The sequence below is a fragment of the Nesoenas mayeri genome, assembly GCF_963082525.1.
Source record: "Nesoenas mayeri genome assembly, chromosome: 2".
NCBI classification, from domain to species: Eukaryota; Metazoa; Chordata; class Aves; order Columbiformes; family Columbidae; genus Nesoenas; species Nesoenas mayeri.
Window position 1 is genome coordinate 143400090 of NC_137543.1, and position 19657 is coordinate 143419746.

The 19657-nt window shown below is 35.4% G+C and overlaps 1 protein-coding gene across 1 annotated transcript in view; it reads left to right on the top strand.

Moving 5' to 3' along the window:
• Positions 1 to 19657, top strand: part of MALRD1 (MAM and LDL receptor class A domain containing 1) — a gene marked incomplete at both ends in the record, with an annotated part of 247721 nt that overhangs the window by 143237 nt on the left and 84827 nt on the right. Inside the window, one exon of the mRNA XM_080364215.1 lies at positions 11077 to 11257. Coding sequence (XP_080220341.1) covers positions 11077 to 11257 — 181 coding nt within the window. The remainder of the gene's footprint in view (positions 1 to 11076; positions 11258 to 19657) is intronic.

A 19657-nucleotide genomic window follows, 5' to 3' on the forward strand; every position in this document is an offset into this window, starting at 1 on the left:
GGCTGAAATTTTATATGTGATTATGCCTCACATTTTCAAATATGGTATTCTGAGTATTTTCTGTAAGAGGAAAAACATGACAGATTTGAGGTTCTACCATTTCTGTATATGTCTATTATCTTGATTCATAAGCTGGTTTTTTGCATCCCATACTGTATATGTTCTGCATTTGTTTAGGTAGTCAGTATAAGTAAAGGTTTGACCTTTGTCTTGTAATCCAGGTAATCTACTATTGCACAATTATTATCACACTGTCCTGTTTGGCACTGTGGAGGGTTGTAACAGTTTTCCAGAGTCTTCCTAGAGCTTTTGTAGTTGTGACTTCTTCTTCAAGTTTCAATTTTCCTGAGAATTATCATTACTCAACTCTAAGATGCGAACAATCTGAGGAGACCTTTAAAACACAAAACATAGGTATGACAAGGTTTGAGTCAAAATGTAACTAAGCTGCTTGAAATGCTAAAGGTCTTAAAAAATGGCTTCGATGCTTATTCTTAATCAACATTTGAACCAAAGGAAAAAAATGAAAATCAAGCAATAATAATTGTATCCCTTAAGCTACCTGAAAAACAAAACCAAAAGAAGGTAGGTTATACTAGGAAATGAAGAAGAAATGTTTGCATTAGAGGAGAAAGGAGAGCTGGGAAGGTTAGGAAATGAAGACAGGATTAAGTAGTACAAGGTGGATAATGAATCCTCTTTGACAAAGTGGAACTGTTTTATTTCTCTGTTCTAATTGGTAATGATAATGTGCATGATGAAGATGTATTTTAAGAGCCTTTGGACAGGATAATCAAAGTTTTAGGAAGGTGACATAGAATAATTAAAAGAAAATCAATACATTATTCTTGCCTTCCCAGTATACATTTCTTTTCCAAAGTAAGAGTTTTGAATGCATAACTTCATTGTCATAACTTGAAATGCCTACCTGCTTCAAACAAAATCATGTATCCAGATGAATTATCAGTTGTTTTTTGTCAAAGTGTTTTTGAAACTGTCTTTTCTCAACTCAGTATTTACAGCAATTAAGAAACAAGAGTCTAACATTTAGCTTCTAGAAATGTTGCAAGTGCTGTCACTCATGACAGAGTGAGCTGTTAATGCCTTCTGATGCTCTAAAGGAATTCAATATGAAATCCCAGAATTCCAAAATTGGTCCATTTTAAAAAAAGGAATTTCATCAGTAGCATAAATTCATTTATCAAATGTGTTCATGTCCCTTTCTGAAATGCATATTTATTTATTACAATGATATTAATTTTGGAAGTGAAAACTGGAGAAAAGATATTTCAGAGAGTGAAAATCATCTTAATGCTTTCCACAAAGGAGGAAATGAAAGGGATGGATGGGTAGATGGATGGGCTTTGTCATTAGCTGTTATTATGAAAATCTGCCGAGACTAATAGATGCGGACTGTCTAATAGAAGCCTTGAAGACTGAAACATCAGTGGTTCAGCTTGTTGTTTTCCTTCTTTCTATAATGCACTGTGAAAATGCAATTATGTGATTTTGTAAGTTATCCTTATAAGTGAAGTCAATTTTTCATGCGTTTTGCCCAGATCAAATGATTTCTTGAAGATACCATTTGATCATCTTGATGTTTCTTTTTCAAGTGTTTTTATAGAAGGCAGAGACATACCAAACAGCATGTCTGGTTCCTGTCAAAATAGAACTCTGAAAAATTAGAGAGAAACTTAGTTTTAATGTACTCTCTTCAGTGCTGAGAATGATGAATGTTCATTGAAGTCACTGGAACTTGAGTAAGCTCATCACTTTCAGCAGCATATCCTGAAAGTAAAACTCATCCTCTTGCATTACTCATCACTTACATTTTCCTATCTTTTGGTCTTTGGGGAATATTACTCTGTAGATTGTTGTAGTTCTGTTATCTGTGTTTTTGTTATCTGCATCCCTCAGCATCCCTTAGCTTAGTGACAGAAAGCGTAAATTTCAAGTTTAAAATCTCTCCTTACACTGAAATTGTTTGTTTGTCTCTCTAAGAGCTATTCTAGGTGGACTTAATAATTTTTGAATCGTATATTTAGTGCAGAGCTTCAACATTCAGATAATTAGCAGTAATTTTCTAAAGGCAACAGTAATCTTAACCACAAGTGTCTGTGGGTCACGTAATAGGAGACACAAATCTTCAAAGCAGTAGCTAAAGGCAGAGTAGTGAATAACTACTGGTGCACCTAGATTTTCCTACATGATTAACAACATGTAAAAATGTTTTGTTTGGTTTGTTTCCATACACCTACCAACATGACACTTGCCATACAGAGTATGTGTCTTTCCCTACAATTAAGTAGTTTGCCAAGGCTGAACTATTGTAATTAGTGCTGCTATAAAGTGCCACTGAACTTCTTGTATTGAGTTGTTGTCAGCCTGGTGACTGTGTGCCAGAGGACATACATGTTCATTCATAACTCATATCTTCATGACCAAAAAGAAGAAAAAAAGGAAAAAAGAGAAGAGGAAAGAAAATTGAACTAGAATCCAAATCTTGTATGAACAAATATTAACTTGAGTTCATTCTTTGATTCACCTAAATAATTTCAATAATTTGATACTATAGGTTGTGAAGAAACTTCTTCACATCAAGGATGACAGAATACTGGAACAGGCTGCCCAGGTGGGTTGTGGAGTCTCCTTCTCTGGAGACATCCAAAACCCTTCTGGACACCTTCCTGTGTAACCTCATCTAGGTGTTCCTGCTCCGGTGGGGTGATTGGGCTAGGTGATCTTTTGAGGTCCCTTCCAATCCCTAACATTCTGTGATTCTGTGATTTATCTGATGTAGAGCTTTTTTTGCTTGAATGAAAGATAAGGTCAAACTCTGTACATTTAAATTACCGTTTTCAAATAATCTAAGCAATATTCTTTTAGGAAGTTAGGTTTTAAGAGGAAATCAGTGAGAAATGAAAAAAAGAGATAGAATCTGTCATATGCTTAGAAAATAATTTTAGGTAAAGAAGATACAATAACTCACATCTTTTCCTTTAAGATAAGTGATTCTGCTATACAGCATCAATCTTCAGTTTTATTGCATTTTAATGTGTTGCGGGTTTTCTGTTTGTTTTGTTTATTTGGGGGCAGTGGGAGGGTGGTTTTTGTTTTATTTTTAGCTATGTCTGACAGACTTAGTCCTAGGAAGAGATGCTCTCTGTTCTGTGGTTTGGGGAAATACAGCTTCATAGGAGATGTCTTTAAAATATGGTAAAATGAGGAAAATGGGATTTTTCTTCCTTCCACCTCCTGTTTCTTTTATGCACATGTAAAAGCACAGGACTGCACTCTACTCTGTATTGAACAAAAGGGGTAGGGAAGGAACATACCTCATCATGGGATACTTCGTCTTTAAACTGCTTGTTCGGCCTTCAAAAGGCTTTAATGATTATACTACACCAAGAAAAGTAAAACTTAATTAAACCAGTTTTATTTATTAACTTCATTTGCATCTCATGAAAATATTCTTGATTCTAAAACAAGTAGTAGCATGAAAAGTAAACTGCCCTCCTGAAATACTCTTGTAAAACAGAGGGATTACCATGCATCAAAAGCTAGTGAAATTAGCAGTGATAGTTAAAGTCACATTATGTTCATTCCATATTATGTTTCTGCACTTTGCATAACACATATCTTGTTTTGAAAATTTGGGATGGTAATAGCTTGCCAGGAAGATACTGTTATCAAAGGAATCTGAAAGGATAGGAGAAAAGCTTTTTCCTAACACTTAAAAAAATATGTAAAAAGAGCTTGACTTCTCTCAAAACTCTGAAGGGTGCTGCAGAAAGAGAAGCCTTTTGATACAGTAAATCTTGAAATTCTATTTATGGTGTTGATAAAAAACAGATCATGTGTTTTGATGAATCATTTGAAAATATTCTGTCTATGATTAAAAAGCCTTCAAGTATATTTGGTTTGAAGAGTCCAGGAATATTTAGCAAATGTTTTTATTGCCTCCATCCATTTGGTTAGCTCAGCTTCATTTCCTGTGGCTCTGCTGAAATAAATATCAGATGCAAATGAACCAGGGAAATATTTTGAACCCAGCTAGGAAGATGAATAGAAGGAGAGGTGCGGATCAAGAACAAAATCTGTGTTTCATTGCTGTTTCACTGCAGACGTAACAAGGCAGATTGTCTAATAGCGGAACTTTTATAATTGCATCTGGAACACTTAGTATATTCTTCTGACAGAGAGTGCATTCATAAGAAGTTTCTTTGCAATATCTTGTAACGGGAAATGACATACTCCTCTTCCACGCTTTGGATTAAGTTCCTAACATTGTTCTGACTGTTGTAGAAATGTACCCTTAAGAATAGTGGTGGTCTCTGCCACATAGGAAAAATATTAAACCCAGCCACAAAATGAAAGGAATTCTAAGGCAGAAAGAAATCCTTCCCTGTCCTTCATTCTTAGTATCCCCTGGTGAATTAATGAGGATATTGAGCCCAGTAAGATATACTTTCTCCCTGAAGTTCTCAGAAGAGAGATTATAAACACTTTAGATCGTTCTTCAGATGAAGACAAGCATGAATAAGATTCTGAATTGCAATATAATGAAATCATTAAGAAATAATTCCCCTCAGACTATCAGAAGGTATATAAAAATCCTCTGAATAAGAACAGAATTTTCTAATATGGCTAGACATAGACATATAGATCTAACCAGGTTATGTTCCTCTTAGAGAAAATTCTGCCATTTTCTGAAAGGGTTTATCGCTCAGCATGATGGGGCAGTGAGAAACCATAACCCATTGCTATGAGTCAATGGAAAAACATGCCTTTTACTGTCAAGTTTTCCTTAATGGTGGCTCATCACCTCAGCTTGCCCTTCACCTATGTAAACCCATAGAGGGCAGTGACATACAATCAATAATAACTTTTTAGTGCCTTAAATGAAAACACTCTCTTTCACATCTGTTTTTAGTTGTCTCAGTGTGTGTTTTTGGGAAGAAATGAAATTTTTTTAGCTGATGTGCCAATAACATTGGACTTTCAGATTTTCTTAGGTTGAGTTTAGGGGATAGTGGACCCCATGCTGTGAAGAAATAAGTCCAAAGTGACAAGTGACAAACACGATAAGCGGGTGTTCTTCTATTGTAGGCCATGATCCTCTTGTCCTCTAAAGCTTATGGGTATGACCAACAAATAATCCTCTTTAATTATTTTTTTCTGCAGCAAGATTAGGTGACCGTTAAGGCTATTGAGACTGCTGGATTCCTCCTTTCCCACTGTTCCAGGATGGAACAAACAAACTTATTGCAATCTGGACCTATGATGTGGACACTTGATAAATCAGACTCTATTTCTTTCTTTTATGCTATAGGTATAGATACATGTTACGAAGTTAACTTGTTTGATATCAAAATAACTTTTTGTGTGTCAAGAAGTATAACTGGGCAGCATGGTTCTTGGTTTTTTTTTGATCCACAGAAGCACTTGCACTATGGTGGCTGCTGTGATAGTACTTGCACAGTGAATCTTCTGCCTGCTCTTGTGACAACATTCTGTACCTCTTTTCCCTTTATTAATAGAAAGTTCTAGTGGTTCCCTGTTTATTTGCGTAAGGAAAATATCTGACTTCCCAAGAAAAATAATCATAATACTTGGAGTTTTTATTGATACTTTAGTGCTGTACTGTTGCCTTCAAAATACTCATTATTTAAGTGCTAATTATTAGGTATTGTATTGAAATACTGACATGTATGTGCACATACAAAGACAGACTTTTGAAAAGACACACTGGTTCACTGGGTTTTCAAAGGAGCTATGAAATGTTGTTGATTGTGACTGGGAGTCACTGAAGTACATCCATATCTATACTGTTTGAAAAAATTTTTTTCTAGATCTAACTTGCAAATACTTTATCCCAGAAGAGGGATGAGGCTCAGAAGGAAACATGGATTTTTACATTTTAATAAGTAATAAATGGACAATGAATTCCTGTATCAAGAGTTAGACCAGCAAGGAAATAACTTCTTGACAAAGAATAAAAGATAAAGCAGGGACTATGGTATAAAAGACACTTCAAAATAGTTTGGTTTGGCATTTACAGATAGAATTCAGCTAGAGGAGGTAAAACGAGTTCAGAAAGAGTCAAAATACTTAAAAGAATGGGCTGTGCAGGTCAAAAAAAAGTTAGATGAAGGCTTTATCAGCCCTCAACCTATCAGATTATAAAAACTACTGAATTTTAACTTACAGTGTTCTTTGAGATGTTACAAAGGAAAAGTTTCAAAATATTAACATAAACTGCATAAGGATTTAGAAAGATTTTAGCAATAATAAAATTACAAGCTTGAGTGGCATGCAGGTTGTGGGGTTGTTCACAGAAGTCATAAAAGAAAACATAAGAAAGATTAAGTTACTCTAGCCACATTTCCCCTCAACTGAGGGTGACATCCACAGAAAGATATTTAAGATATAGCATGAGATTTTAGCCTGAATAGAAAAAAAATCTGGTGGTTGTCATGCGTTAGCAGTGATGTGTCATTGTTAGTGTTTTGCTGTCAAATGAGATATCTTGCCAAAAAAATATACTTGGATTGAGTTTTTAGGGCAAAAATATTGTGCATTCTGCCTCAGTGAGATCTGAGACTCTCTCTTCTCCCCGCTTTCAAAGACTTGCATATATATAATAAATAAAAATTATTGTCAAGTCTCATAGTTCAGGTTTCAGAACTGAAATTTAGCCTTTTGTTTGGAAAGATAAGGTTATTTTTCCTTCCACATACAGTGTTTTCTGGATGCTAGTTTTTCATGTTACTTTGGAATACCCTCTTTGGCTGAGGATGGTCTACTCTGCTGGAGTAGAAATGCAGGCAATATGAGGATGCAAATCCCAAACTAGATGATTACATGGTTTTAGGAATGTAAGGGAGAGTGTGAGGTGAACAAATATGAACTGGAAGGAAGGCCAAGGCAAATGTAATGAGACATGAGGAAGATAATAATGTGGCTTGGATACAAAGGTGTTGGTATGATACGAAGAGAGAGACTGGAATTACATGCAAGCAAGTGTAGCAAAGAAGAAAATGTATGATGCTTACAGTGTAGAAGAGGGCTGAAACCTGAGATGTGGATGAGTGGCAGCAAAACGGATTACAGTTTTGCTTGGTTTTGTTTGGGTTTGTTTGGTGTTTTGGTTTTGGTTTTGGTTTGGTTTGTGTGTTTGAGATTTTTTCTGGTTTTGTTCATTTGGGTTGAGTCTTCTGTTTGTTGTGTTGTGTTTGTTTGTTTTTTGGGTTGGGTTGGGGTTTTTGTGAAAGAACCACATGTAGCTAGACTCCAGTAGGTTAACAGGAAAATGGGATTTCTGCTCTGACCAACAATCAGCATGATCAACTCCCCCCCCACCCCACACAGGCAGTACTATCCGTCAAAGCGACAGATCTTAACCATCTTTTATCAGTCTGTTGGAGCATAGAATTAGATTGGGCCTTTTGCCACCAGGCCTGGTTGAAGGACAATCTAGACACTCAGTATGAGTATATGTCAGTAGAACAGCCTCATAAAAACTGAAAGGTGACAACGTGGTGTCCAGCCTCCTCTACATTGAGACACATTTGTTCTGATTGTCATATCTCCCTTTTGCATATCTCTGTCTTACATTAATAAATGTATATCATCTGATAAACATGAAAGGATTTTTGGAAGAAACGGGCAGGTTAAAGTGCAAACTGGTTTTTTCCCTCCCTCAGGACATATTTATGTTTATTTTAGAAGCAAACACATTCCAAAGATATGAAAGGAATGCCAGGGCACCAGACAGATTAGATGGTTGGGGAGTGCAGAAAACAAAACAATAATTTATGACATGGAATCTGCAAAGCTTACAAACGATGATCCTCTTATGCCAAGAATGTATCCGGCATACGTGTATAGTTTAGAGATCTTAGTCAAGGCAGCTCCACTGTCTGGACCTGAGGAGAGGAGGAAAGCCAAGCTTCCTGCTTGTCTCTCCCATTCCCACCTCTTCCTCAGCTGTTTCATGCAGACAATGTACAAGGCTTGTGTTTTTCAAGGGACTTTTCACTGTGGATTAGAGCAGTGTTCATGCAGCTATGCAGAGGATGAGCTTGCTTTTCATTTTGTTATGTAGAGCTGCAGCTGAGCAAGTGAAAAATCAGCCTTTCGTGCTTTATGAAGTACTGCTGTTGTATAGAAACTGCTAATGTTGAACCCAGACAGGAAAAGAAACATCTCTCTCTTCTATATTTTATTCATGTACTCATATTCAAGAATTTTTGAAATGCAAGGAGACTGCCATTTCTCTTGTAAAAATTCTTTCTGGCAAAAGGTTTTCTACATACACTACAAAGTGACTCGCTGTGGAAAAAAATAGCACTGTTCCTGTAACTGTATAAACACTTGATATTTTATGTTTATGGTTTATGTTTACAGATTGATTGCTACAATATTTTATGTGGATACCTCTAAACAAATACGTGATCAGTGTTACTTGTTACTCACAGCATCCTTTACTCAAAAATCAGCATGATAAACATAAGTTTTAACAAAAAGTAAAGTAATAAAATATACTGTGAAATCAATAAGAATCAGGTTAACAGTAAAAGTAAAGCTCGTATTCTGGCCAACTGTGCTACATCTAACATTTTCAGATTTTAAATAAATACTTGTCTCTTTATATTTTGAGAAGTTCCACTGACTATCATAAATACAAAATTAAACACATGTAATTTTTTTATAGGTTTAGGACTTGATTTTGGCATAGATTTAAGTTTTGAATTTTTCTATCTTACTTGAATGCACAAAAGTAAAGGAATTTCCTTATCATTTAGTATTATCATTATCAGCTTAATTTTAAGTCTCTTAATTTCACCACTAATAGCACTGAAATACTTTGAAAAGATTAATCAGTACTTTCTTATAAATAATGTTTGGAAAACTTTCCTGTTCCAAAGAGTTCTCAAGGGCAGACAGAATAGGTTCCAGAGTAAATAAATGGATTAAGGGTTTAAAAGTGCTTCTCTTCTAAGTTTTGTTTTGTATTCCATGTTGGAGACCTTAAAGCCAAATGTAACTCATCATATCCATCCATTTTATTCATGTAATGGATAGATGAAAAATATTTCCAGACTAAACAAATTACCCCAATAATACATGATACTTTTTTGGAGGTTATTGAAAAATATCAGAATCAATGGAATAGATACTGTTGAGTTACTCAAATAAAGATAAATTCTTGACCACGTATTTGATGAAAAAGAGTAATATGAATAACGTTAAATTAGATTTGAAAAACTGTTTTACCACTGTTAAAATCAGCTTCAGTTACTGTATCTACTTATTTTATCTCAGTGTTAATAACGAGTCCTCTATGCTGTGTTTCCAGGTTGAAATTTAACTGGACTTTTTAGAAAGCATTCATTCTATGCCAGTTCCCCTTAACTGTATTGATTATAGGCCTGAAAGGGTTGTGACCTACCCTATAAATGAACGGATCTCAGACGTGATGGCACATAAGTAGAGTCAGAAGTCTCACTGGGAGAAATAAGTCAGGAAAATCATGACCAGTTGTCATTGACTGTGGAATTAGTGGTGCAGAGCACCAACAAGGTCCTGTTACATTATTTTCTCTTTAATGGGGTGTTTCATTGACTTTAAACTAATGAGACATAACTGAAGATGCAATGTCTAAACTTGCCTCTGGAGGTGCTTGTGTGTTCAGTCATCGTGGCTGATAAAAGGGCTACTCTCACTGCTAATCCAACACGATTAGTAGTGTGCAGCAATGGAGTTGTTCAGCTGAGTATCTGTGACTTTACATGCAGTTATGGAGACACTTCCCTGTGTTTTCTTTCTTATTCAGCAATTTAAAGTAACATTGCCGTTGTTTTCAACTAACTTCTTTACAGTTATAAATTATTTTCCAGAACAATGTCACAAAGTCACACCTCAGTATCTCTATGTTTTAGTAGGTCTGAGGACCTCCTTCTAAAAGACATCAACAATTCTGTGAATTCCCTAGTTCAGGAATAACTAATAGAACATTTTTGTACATGCTTGTCTGCACTTTCCTACTCAGAATAGAGTATCTAAAGCACCAACCTTCATTTTCTTATCATAAATATGCATAAGACAATCTTATTAACATAAATCTGATCTAACAGGTTCACCATGTATAAAAAAATATAATTAGTTTACTTCCCTGCCTGTTATTACTGTTGTCTCTATTTTCCTTAGATTTTACTTGTTCATGTACTACTTCCTTAGAAGCTTTGTTGTACAGTACATTTAGCTGTTCGATGCATTGCGTGATGTTTTTATTAACCCTAGCTGGAGTCCTAATGGACCTGCTGAGTAAAGACTAGACATATACAAAACTTTTGCAAGTATGTACTTTCTGTACTTTCTGTACTTTTATGTACTTTCTGTACTTTCTATGTGTTTTCTATTCACAGCAATTGAAACTGGTGTATCTGCATTCTAACACTACTATTAAAAAGTGAAGCAAGTTGCTGCTGATTTGCCAGTTACATAATATGATTAGATATTTAAAGAAAATCTTTAAAATATATTAGATTATTTGAAAGTCAGAATGCTCTTATTTATAATACCTTCAAATAAACTAAATTGGACATATGATTATCCTATATTTGTTAGGTTTTTTTCTTCCTTGTCACTAACATTGTCACAACTTTTTAAAGATTTTGCTCATTGGATGCCCTAATTTTAAAATGGTAGACTAAATTGAATAATATATTCTAAACGAAAAGAGCAAATCTCGGTATTATATAAAATTAAATTCAACTCCACCAATAAGGACTATTTTGGAGTTCAATTTTACACATAGTAATTTCATACCAAGGCTCCATTTACTATTGATGTTTATGTGATTTGTATGATAACCATCCCATTTCACTGTTTTTCTTTTTATCCTGGCAAAGCATATCTTTACCATTTCTCAACAAAATGAAAGGTTGTCTTCCAATCTTCTATCTTGTTTCATTTTGTGTTTGGATTGTTTTTGTTTTGCTTGGTTTTGTGTTTTTGTTTTTCCCAAAACTGGTATTTGATAATCCATACATATATTTCATTCAAATTCAGACTGATGCTGGAATTGTGAAAATATGGGGTGAATCAGAAAGTCATGGTGACAAGTGGAATAAAGTCGAGTTACACTTGGGGAAACTGAGGAATTTTGAAGTTGTCGTTGAAGGCATTCGTACCAGAGACCTTGGAGGAGGAGCAGCAATAGATGACATAGAGTTCAACAACTGCACCACAAGTAAGTTCAAAAGGGAAGTTTCTAGAGGGATGCTAAAGGAGATGTAAGATATTCTTTCTTATTTTAAAATACATCATTGGTTTAATGTTTTTATCATGATGTCACTGTTCATAAAATCAATTATGAATACAGTATTCACTCAACTTCAATAACATTTTCTAATCATACAGAAAGTCTTGTATTAGTGCGGTGTTCTCACACTAAATTATTCCAGATAAATCCAAGAAATGCCTGAGGTTTTTTTTCATTAATTTATTTTGTTTTGAGTAAGAATTTTCCTTCTTTGATTCACTGAGAAATTATTGAGTCTCTCATGTTGTATATTATCATTTTATATAAATTATTTCAGATTATACCAAGTGAAGCCTGTGATCTCCCTGTTTTATCATATAGACCTGTGCCATAAAAATGAGTTGAGATTGCAAATGAACTTTGTCACTATTATTTTTCTCAGTTCAGTTCAAGTTTTAAGGCCAGCAAAGTAAAGAAAAGCTTTGACTCCCTCACAGATTAGTCAATTCATTTAATTCAACTTTTTGTGGACGCAGCCTAAAATAGGAACAGAGTTTGCCTTCTTTTTTTTTAATAGAACTTTGAAATACACAATTGAAGGTTTATATTCCATACAAATACATATTTTTTAAAGATTGAATTAGAACAATTGGAAACCCAGGATTCTGGCCGTTTATAGAGCTGTCACTTGTATGGTGGATGTTTTTGCACTGTAATAAGGTACAGTCTTTATATAATCAGGAAATGGTTCACTTACAGCACCTCTGGTAACCTATGCTAGGCACAGCAGAGTTTTCATTAAAGTTTAGGTGCATGTATTCTATAGAAATGGGTTCATACTTATCTCTTTGTTCTTCATCAGGATCAGGACCCTATCATATATTTGGGTTTTAACAATATCTATGTGCACATGCACCAGTGCATGTCTGGAAAAAAAAAAAGGCAACAATGACAAAAAACCCTTCTCACCTGCTTCGATCTTTCTGAATCTGCAGTGATATTTGAGCTCAAACCAAAGTCAAGAGGGAATCATTGCCTTGTCTTTAGCACCTTTCACATTAGCTCCGTGCATGATTTTTTCCTTCTACTCCACAAGTGGAGATCTGCCTGCTTAATTTTCTTGAGGCTTTTGGTATGCTGACCTTCCTGTTGGTATGATGACATGAAGGAGCCTGGTCTGCCCTTTTTCATTCTTGTTGTTATTGATTCTTTACTTTTGTAGAACAAACAAACAAAATACATTTTGCCAGATTCTCAAAAATAACATTTCCCATGTGACCCAAGCCTAGGGCATTCAGGACAGAGAAAGCATGTCATGACTAAATTGTTTCTTTCACAGAGCAGATTCACAGTTTTTATTGTGTCTATTGTAACAAAGCTAAAAGGCAGCAAACACAATTTTACTGTGGCCAAACACAAGGAGAAGAGTAGCGCACAAACCAGAAGGGGGTCAGGGGTTTCTTCTCAGTAAAATAACTTGGTTCATGTACTGTGTTTATAGCTGCAGAATTGCTGAGCTAGGCACATGGTCAGGGTCCTCTAGGGTAACTGAAGGCCACATCTGTATTTTCCACTGAGACTTATTAAATTAAACTAAAATCTTATATAATATTATGGATATGCTAGCCAAGGTAATTACATAAGCAGAGGAATAGACCATGCACAGAAAAAACTATAAGATAATTGAAAATAATTAACACTTGAATAACAGGTTTAAAATAAACAGAAAGGAATGGCAATGAGAAAGCCTTTAAGTGCCTTGGGAAAAAAATTGAATGTTTAGCTGCTTCTCAGTAGATGGCATGTAGTGATGGGGTAGAATGTTAGCGCAATCCTGAGTCTTTTAGATATTTTGGGATAGTCTCTATCTCACAGACTCTTTTTGGAAGCTGCTGAATGGTGTACCTGGATCATGGTTTACAGTCAACACAATAAAATAATTCCCTCTTTGCAGCAGTAATGTACTCAAGCAAAGAAAGTGAAGAGGGAAGATGGAGGCAGTCTGTGTGGGGACTTTGGACACAGGAATATTAGAACTGCTTTTATGCAGTATGTTAATATTCAATGGTTACCACATAATTTGATAAATCCAAATACTCACTTTATGTACATATGTTTTTCTTCAGCTTGTTTTCATACACTGTTATAGAAAGAAACTGCACATACCATAACAGAATCTTAATGGAGATAGATTACGTCTTCAGATTTCTTTGTTCTTCACTTGCATATAATAGTTGTGATTTACATATCTCACATTACATGAGTATTTTCAACTAACAAAGGAGAACTTCTTCAGTATCTCCTTTTGAAAATTAATTAGTTAAAAGCTTCTATATTGGTAGAATACTACAGATAACTTTATTTATTATGATTTGAGCTTCTGAGACCCTATTCTGCAAGGTTCATTTCCCTCAGCTCTCATTAATTTCTCTGAAAGTGAAGACCGAGAAGTAGCTGTGGCTTTACTGGAAATGTAAGTGGACTTGGAAATATTGTCTGAGATAGAAAAAAATATGATGTAAAAGGCTCTTGTCAGTTGGTTGTGAGAGGGCAAGTTATGTTTTGATAGCAAACATAATTTAAATACCACATCTGTTATCTTATTATTTTGCAACTTTAATTGAAAAATGTGAAAAATAGTGGAGTCACATCCCAGCAAGAGAAAAAATGCTCTTAATAGTAAATTAATTTATTTATTAATTGATTACTTTCCCCCCCACATATTCTTGTGGGTTACCTGTTTGGAAACAAACTTCACAAGCTTTTCTTCTCATGTTTAAGGTAAATAGGTTACACACTCAATCATATTTGAAGTGGTATTTCATTTTTAAAAAAACAAAATCAAAATGCCACGGTACTCCTATTAATAGGAAATTGATTTACCAAATTGAGGTGAACAGAAATTTTCTTTAAAAAATAATAAAGTTTGCTTTGCCTGCTGGTAAACTTTTTCTTTCCCTTTCTCCTCATATATTTGTATTCCTCCTTCCCTACTGTTTATGGCAAATACTGTAGGTGAAGATACTGAAACCCTTTGAAAAACTTTGCTTCCACGCTCCCATAAACAAGAAGCTTTGAAAGTCTCAGCAGAGAAATACTTTCTCATTAGAATTCCTTCTAGCTTTGTAGATCAGAGAGAAAACAACTAAAATGTCCTGGTGTTTCAGTGAGTAGGCCAACTTTTTATTTTTGAAATAAACCAGTGTTTTCTTTGAATCCCAAGCTATGTATCATGCAAAGCTGTACATTCAGTGCAGAATTTAGTTCCTTCTGCTCAGACACTTGAGAAAAGTTCAAACTCTTGTAACAGAAATATTCAGTACAAATCTGGCCCTGAAGTGAAAGTAAAGGGAATTCAGGCAGAGAAAGCTGATTTAGTTACTCAAGATGTGAATTTGCATTCAACCAGAATGGATGTTCAGTTACCTGGGTTTTTTGATTTTTTTTTTTTTTTTTTCATCTCTCTTCAAAACGTTTTAATATTTTATGGTTTTGTTTTGTTTTGTTTTTTTCACCTGTTTTTATAAATAGGTCAGTGTCAGAATATTCTGATATAGGACACTGGGATTACATCACCTGGCTAAAACTTCTCAGTAGATGAAATTAGTGGTAAAATTCTTATTGGTTAGTCTAATGTTTGTATTTTGCCTTTGGAAGACAATTATTATTTGATTTGAGCTGCCAGTTTATAAATTGCTGATATGCACTGAATCTGCTTCATTGCAGAGGAAGAAAGCTCATTTTGAGAAATCTAGTAGTTTTTGGCAGTTGTAATTTAATTTTTGTTACATACGTTAACATGAATGTGCTTTATCCTTTTGGGGTGAAAATCTTACTGAACTCAGATCTAATTACATACAGAAGAGGGTACAGGTGACATACAGTTTGGTTCTAGGTAAGAAATAATCTCTCTTCTGGAAACGTGGAAGACAGCCACGGCTGCCTTCCATGAGACATCCCAAATGCTCTTGTACAAAGGACTCTGCAGTGAAGGACATGTACTCAGGAGGGATGCGAAGGAAATACAGGCTCTCTCAACCCATCATACAGGCTCCCAGAGTTACACTGGAGGAAGACCTGAATTCCTGCACAAGTCATGTTATGCATTGCAAAAATTCTATAGCCTGACTTCAAGGAATGAATCTTGCATTTTACAGTCTTATTTGGGAAGATTAAAAGAACGGAAAGAAGATAAATACGGCATCAGTTTGAAAATCACAATATTCTCTAAATTTTTAGTCGCTGTCCAGATGTCATTTACAAAACTCTGATACTCCAGGATTGCTATTTCTATTTGAGATTACATAAAAAATGCACAAGAGCTTAACCAAAAGATATTTTCTCCATTTGCAGCTCTCAGATTGTTATTAGGAAAACACTTGAGGTCATTTACCACAGATTTTGAATATGAGAAGAAAGTTTTAGATGTTACTTCATTTTCAGGAAGAGACCTCAGTGGCTTTTTCAGTTTCTGTTTATCTCATGTGAAACTTTTGAAGAGAAGTTGCTGACTTCAAAGATGCTTTGGTTTGGTTTGCTAGTAAGTGGCTGCAAAAGCAGCTTTTCAGAATAAATTTAAAATCTCATCATTTTGGCCTTAGCTTCACATATTGCTTACTCTTCAGATCTAATGGTAGATTCTAAGGTCCCTTCCAAACCCAAATGGAATTCTATGATTCTGTGATTCTATGATAAACACTGGGAATTTTCTGCAAAAGCATCACTTGATTTTTTTACCTTATCTCTTCTCCTCCCTTTCTTTTGCCATTTGCAGGCTCCAAAGAGATAAAGCCTAGAGCACCAGATCCTCACTCATCACTCAGTCCTGAGGGCTTCTTCCTGGTGTCTTCTTTAGTATTAAGCAAAACATGGCAGCTCCCTATATAAGCTCCTTATTCTTCTGATGCACACTATGCCAAGTCTGATCTTTCAGTCTCAATCAAATATAAAAACTTCTGTCCTTGTCTGGTGTGGGTTTACATATTCCATGATATCAGCACTAGAAGTTGAAGAGAATATTTTTCTTGTCTCTTGTGCTGAGCTAGAGCCAGTTGTACATTTCCAGTTTATTTGGTGGCCTTAGGCACCATAATACTACTAGTTTTGAGCATTCTTAGGAAGACTTTTGTATCTGCAGGTGAAATTCTCTCCTAAGAGTCAGATCTGCTGTTTATGTCAGAGCCAAAGGATATCATAGAATTTAATCTGGCCTTTTAAATGACACTTTCCGTGAGGAGAATTCCCTATGGCTTCTGAATTACAAAAGAACCTTATTTGAAGTTATATCCAGCTGGCACGAGTAGAAAATGTTCATCTAGTTTTTCCTACAAAAGATTGCCAAGGTCATCCATGGAGAGAAATATTATTGATGAGTTTGCTAACAGAGTTTTAATGTTCTATAAAAAGTCATGTAGAAAAGGGTATTGAACAATTGGGGTAAGGAAATGAAAACCTTGATGCAAATTTTGTTTCATAATTTCTGAACTTCAGAGTACTGAGTTCCAGTTCTAATGAAACCTTCTAGCAGCTTGTATTTCATACAGTTTAATTTAAACAAAGGGTGAAACTTGGAAAATAAAGTTCCTTTCACTGAATAATATTTTCAGCAAAACATTTTTAATTATTTTGTCTTTGATTATTCCTACATGTCAAGTGTTATAGAAGAGAGAAGTGAAGTTATATATTTACTCTCACTATACAACACAATTTTTAAAATTAATAATAGAAAGAGATGAACTTTCAACTGTAATTTGAAAACCTTTCTACTCAGAAAGGACCTTAATTTCTAAAAAGACACATAAGGAGAAAAAAGTCTAATTTCCCTTGAATATACATTATATGTTTGGTTTTATACTGATGACACAGTGATGGTGTACTGTTGAGTGAGTGCATACATTTCTCTTGGAGAGAAGTGAAGATGAGACTCTCATAAGCAGCAACTCAGTGTATTTGACCCTGAGTTACATGTTGCTTTCCAAAACAGCTCAAGGTCTTGTTCACTGCAGCCTTTAGCAGCCATGATAACTTGGTAGTCACTCTAAGCCTTTCTATTATATGTAATGCTGAAGTGTTGTAATGTCACATGGCAAGAGCATCTCTTCTTTTTGGCTGTGTGACCAAACAGTTCTTTTGTGATAAATATTTTAAATAGGAGAACATTCATTTTGTCAACCTAACATGCTATCTATGAAACTTACTGCTGTCTATCAAACTAAAAAAATGTTTGCAGTTATCCATTTTGTTTCAGACAATCAAGACCTGTATCTTACAGAGCTGATATTTGGCCTGTTTTAGATGTAATGGATATCACAGAAATATTTTCATCTTGGAAAGCATCATTTAAAGAAAGCTCTTGTACTCAGAGTCAGAAAAACAGTCACTGGTCCAATGCTGTCATGCAGTAGTAAACTTAAAGGAAAGACAATTGTTTTCATAGCAAATCTTTTCCTGGTAACTGAAAAAAAAAAAGTGTTTGGCTTAATAATGTTGTATTTATGACCATGAGCCAGCACTGTACCTTTGTGGCCAAGAAGGCCAATGGCATCCTGGGGTGTATTAGAAGGGGGGTGGTTAGTAGATTGAGAGAGGTCCTCCTTCCCCTCTACTCCGCCCTGGTGAGACCACATCTGGAATATTGTGTCCAGTTCTGGGCCACTCAGTTCCAGAAGGACAGGGAACTGCTGGAGAGGGTCCAGCGTAGGGCAACCAAGATGATTAAGGGAGTGGAGCACCTCCCTTATGAGGAAAGGCTGAGGGAGCTGGGTCTCTTTAGTTTGGAGAAGAGGAGACTGAGGGGTGACCTTATTAATGTTTATAAATATATAAAGGGTGAGTGCCATGAGGATGGAGCCAGGCTCTTCTCGGTGGCAAACAATGATAGGACAAGGGGTAGTGGGATCAAGCTGGAACACAAGAGGTTCCACTTAAATTTGAGAAAAAACTTCTTCTCAGTGAGGGTGACAGACACTGGAACAGGCTGCCCAGGGAGGTTGTGGAGTCTCCTTCTCTGGAGACATTCAAAACCCGCCTGGACATGTTCCTGTGCGACCTCACCTAGGCGTTCCTCCACCAGCAGGGGAATTGGACTAGATGATCTTTTGAGGTCCCTTCCAATCCCAAACATACTGTGATACTGTGATTTATCACCTATATCCCAGTGAATCTTGTCATGCCTATATATTCTGTGAGCACCACATGGACTAGTCTTCCACAGATACCATGTACTGGAGGCAGATATAAATATAGAGTTTGTGATGTACCCACAGTAGAGTCAAAATTTATTTGTGGTATGCATTATGTGCGTCTGTGTCTTGCTTGTTTTCTATGTATATACAAATACACACATGTATTCTTACTCAGGAAGCTCTTATCTTTGCTGATATTCTGAGTATTACATTGTACAGAAAAAATATGTAGAAATAAAATTGACTGTTCAGCAACCATCATTAACATGCTTCTTCTGTAGGGTTTAGTGATCCAAAAGCCAAGCCAATTCTATTGGTCTCTTAAAAACTACTCAGAAGATTATATGGCTCTTTGCTGCATCAATCCAAACAGTATTTAATTCAAAAGTGATACCTCGTGCATGCTTTTCCCTTTTTAAGTACTGCCACTTCAATTGATGCAGGGATTTGCATAACATGCAGTCAGTAGGTCCTGCTTGATCTATAATATGTCCTGTGCTAGTATCTTGTGGTGTCCTGGTTTTCAGGAAATGCTGCAGTTTCAAGGGGAAAACAAATAAATGTGTATGATAAAACATTAGCACTTCACTATGCCTTTTTTTTTTTTTTTTTTTTTTTTTTTTTTAACTTATGAGATGCTACTGTAAGGGAAAAAATGTGGTTTGCAAAATATACGTGGTTTACAAAATATATGTGGTTTACAAAGATATATGCTGTGGTCTGTCAGCTTTGGTCTAGAGAAAAATTTAATTACTCCACTCATTCTTGCTAATCTAATTATTTCTGTGCTGATCTATATCTTGGTTGTTATCATAAGCTATGAAATTCTTCTTCATGTTTTTATGTTCTTTTGGTTTTGTTTGAGATGGGGTTTTTTGTTGCCCGTATTCTCGTTTTGTGGGAAAGGAATGCATTGTGGTCTTGTGACTTGCAGTATATCTGTACAGTCTTCAGATCGCACAAGTTTATGGATTGAATAATTGTAGGAGAGGAGAGAATGAAGCATAATGAAAAACAAAAGTAACTTTTCCAAGAATGTCTGAGAGTGTTGGAAATTAATAAATATTGTTTGAGCTTCTGTTGTCATTAAAAACAAACAAACAAACATATACCTCTACCCACCACCCCCAATTTTTATAGTTCAGTGCTGTTCCTTTCTCACTCATTCTACACCTGTAAACCAACACTCCATACCTGTATGGAT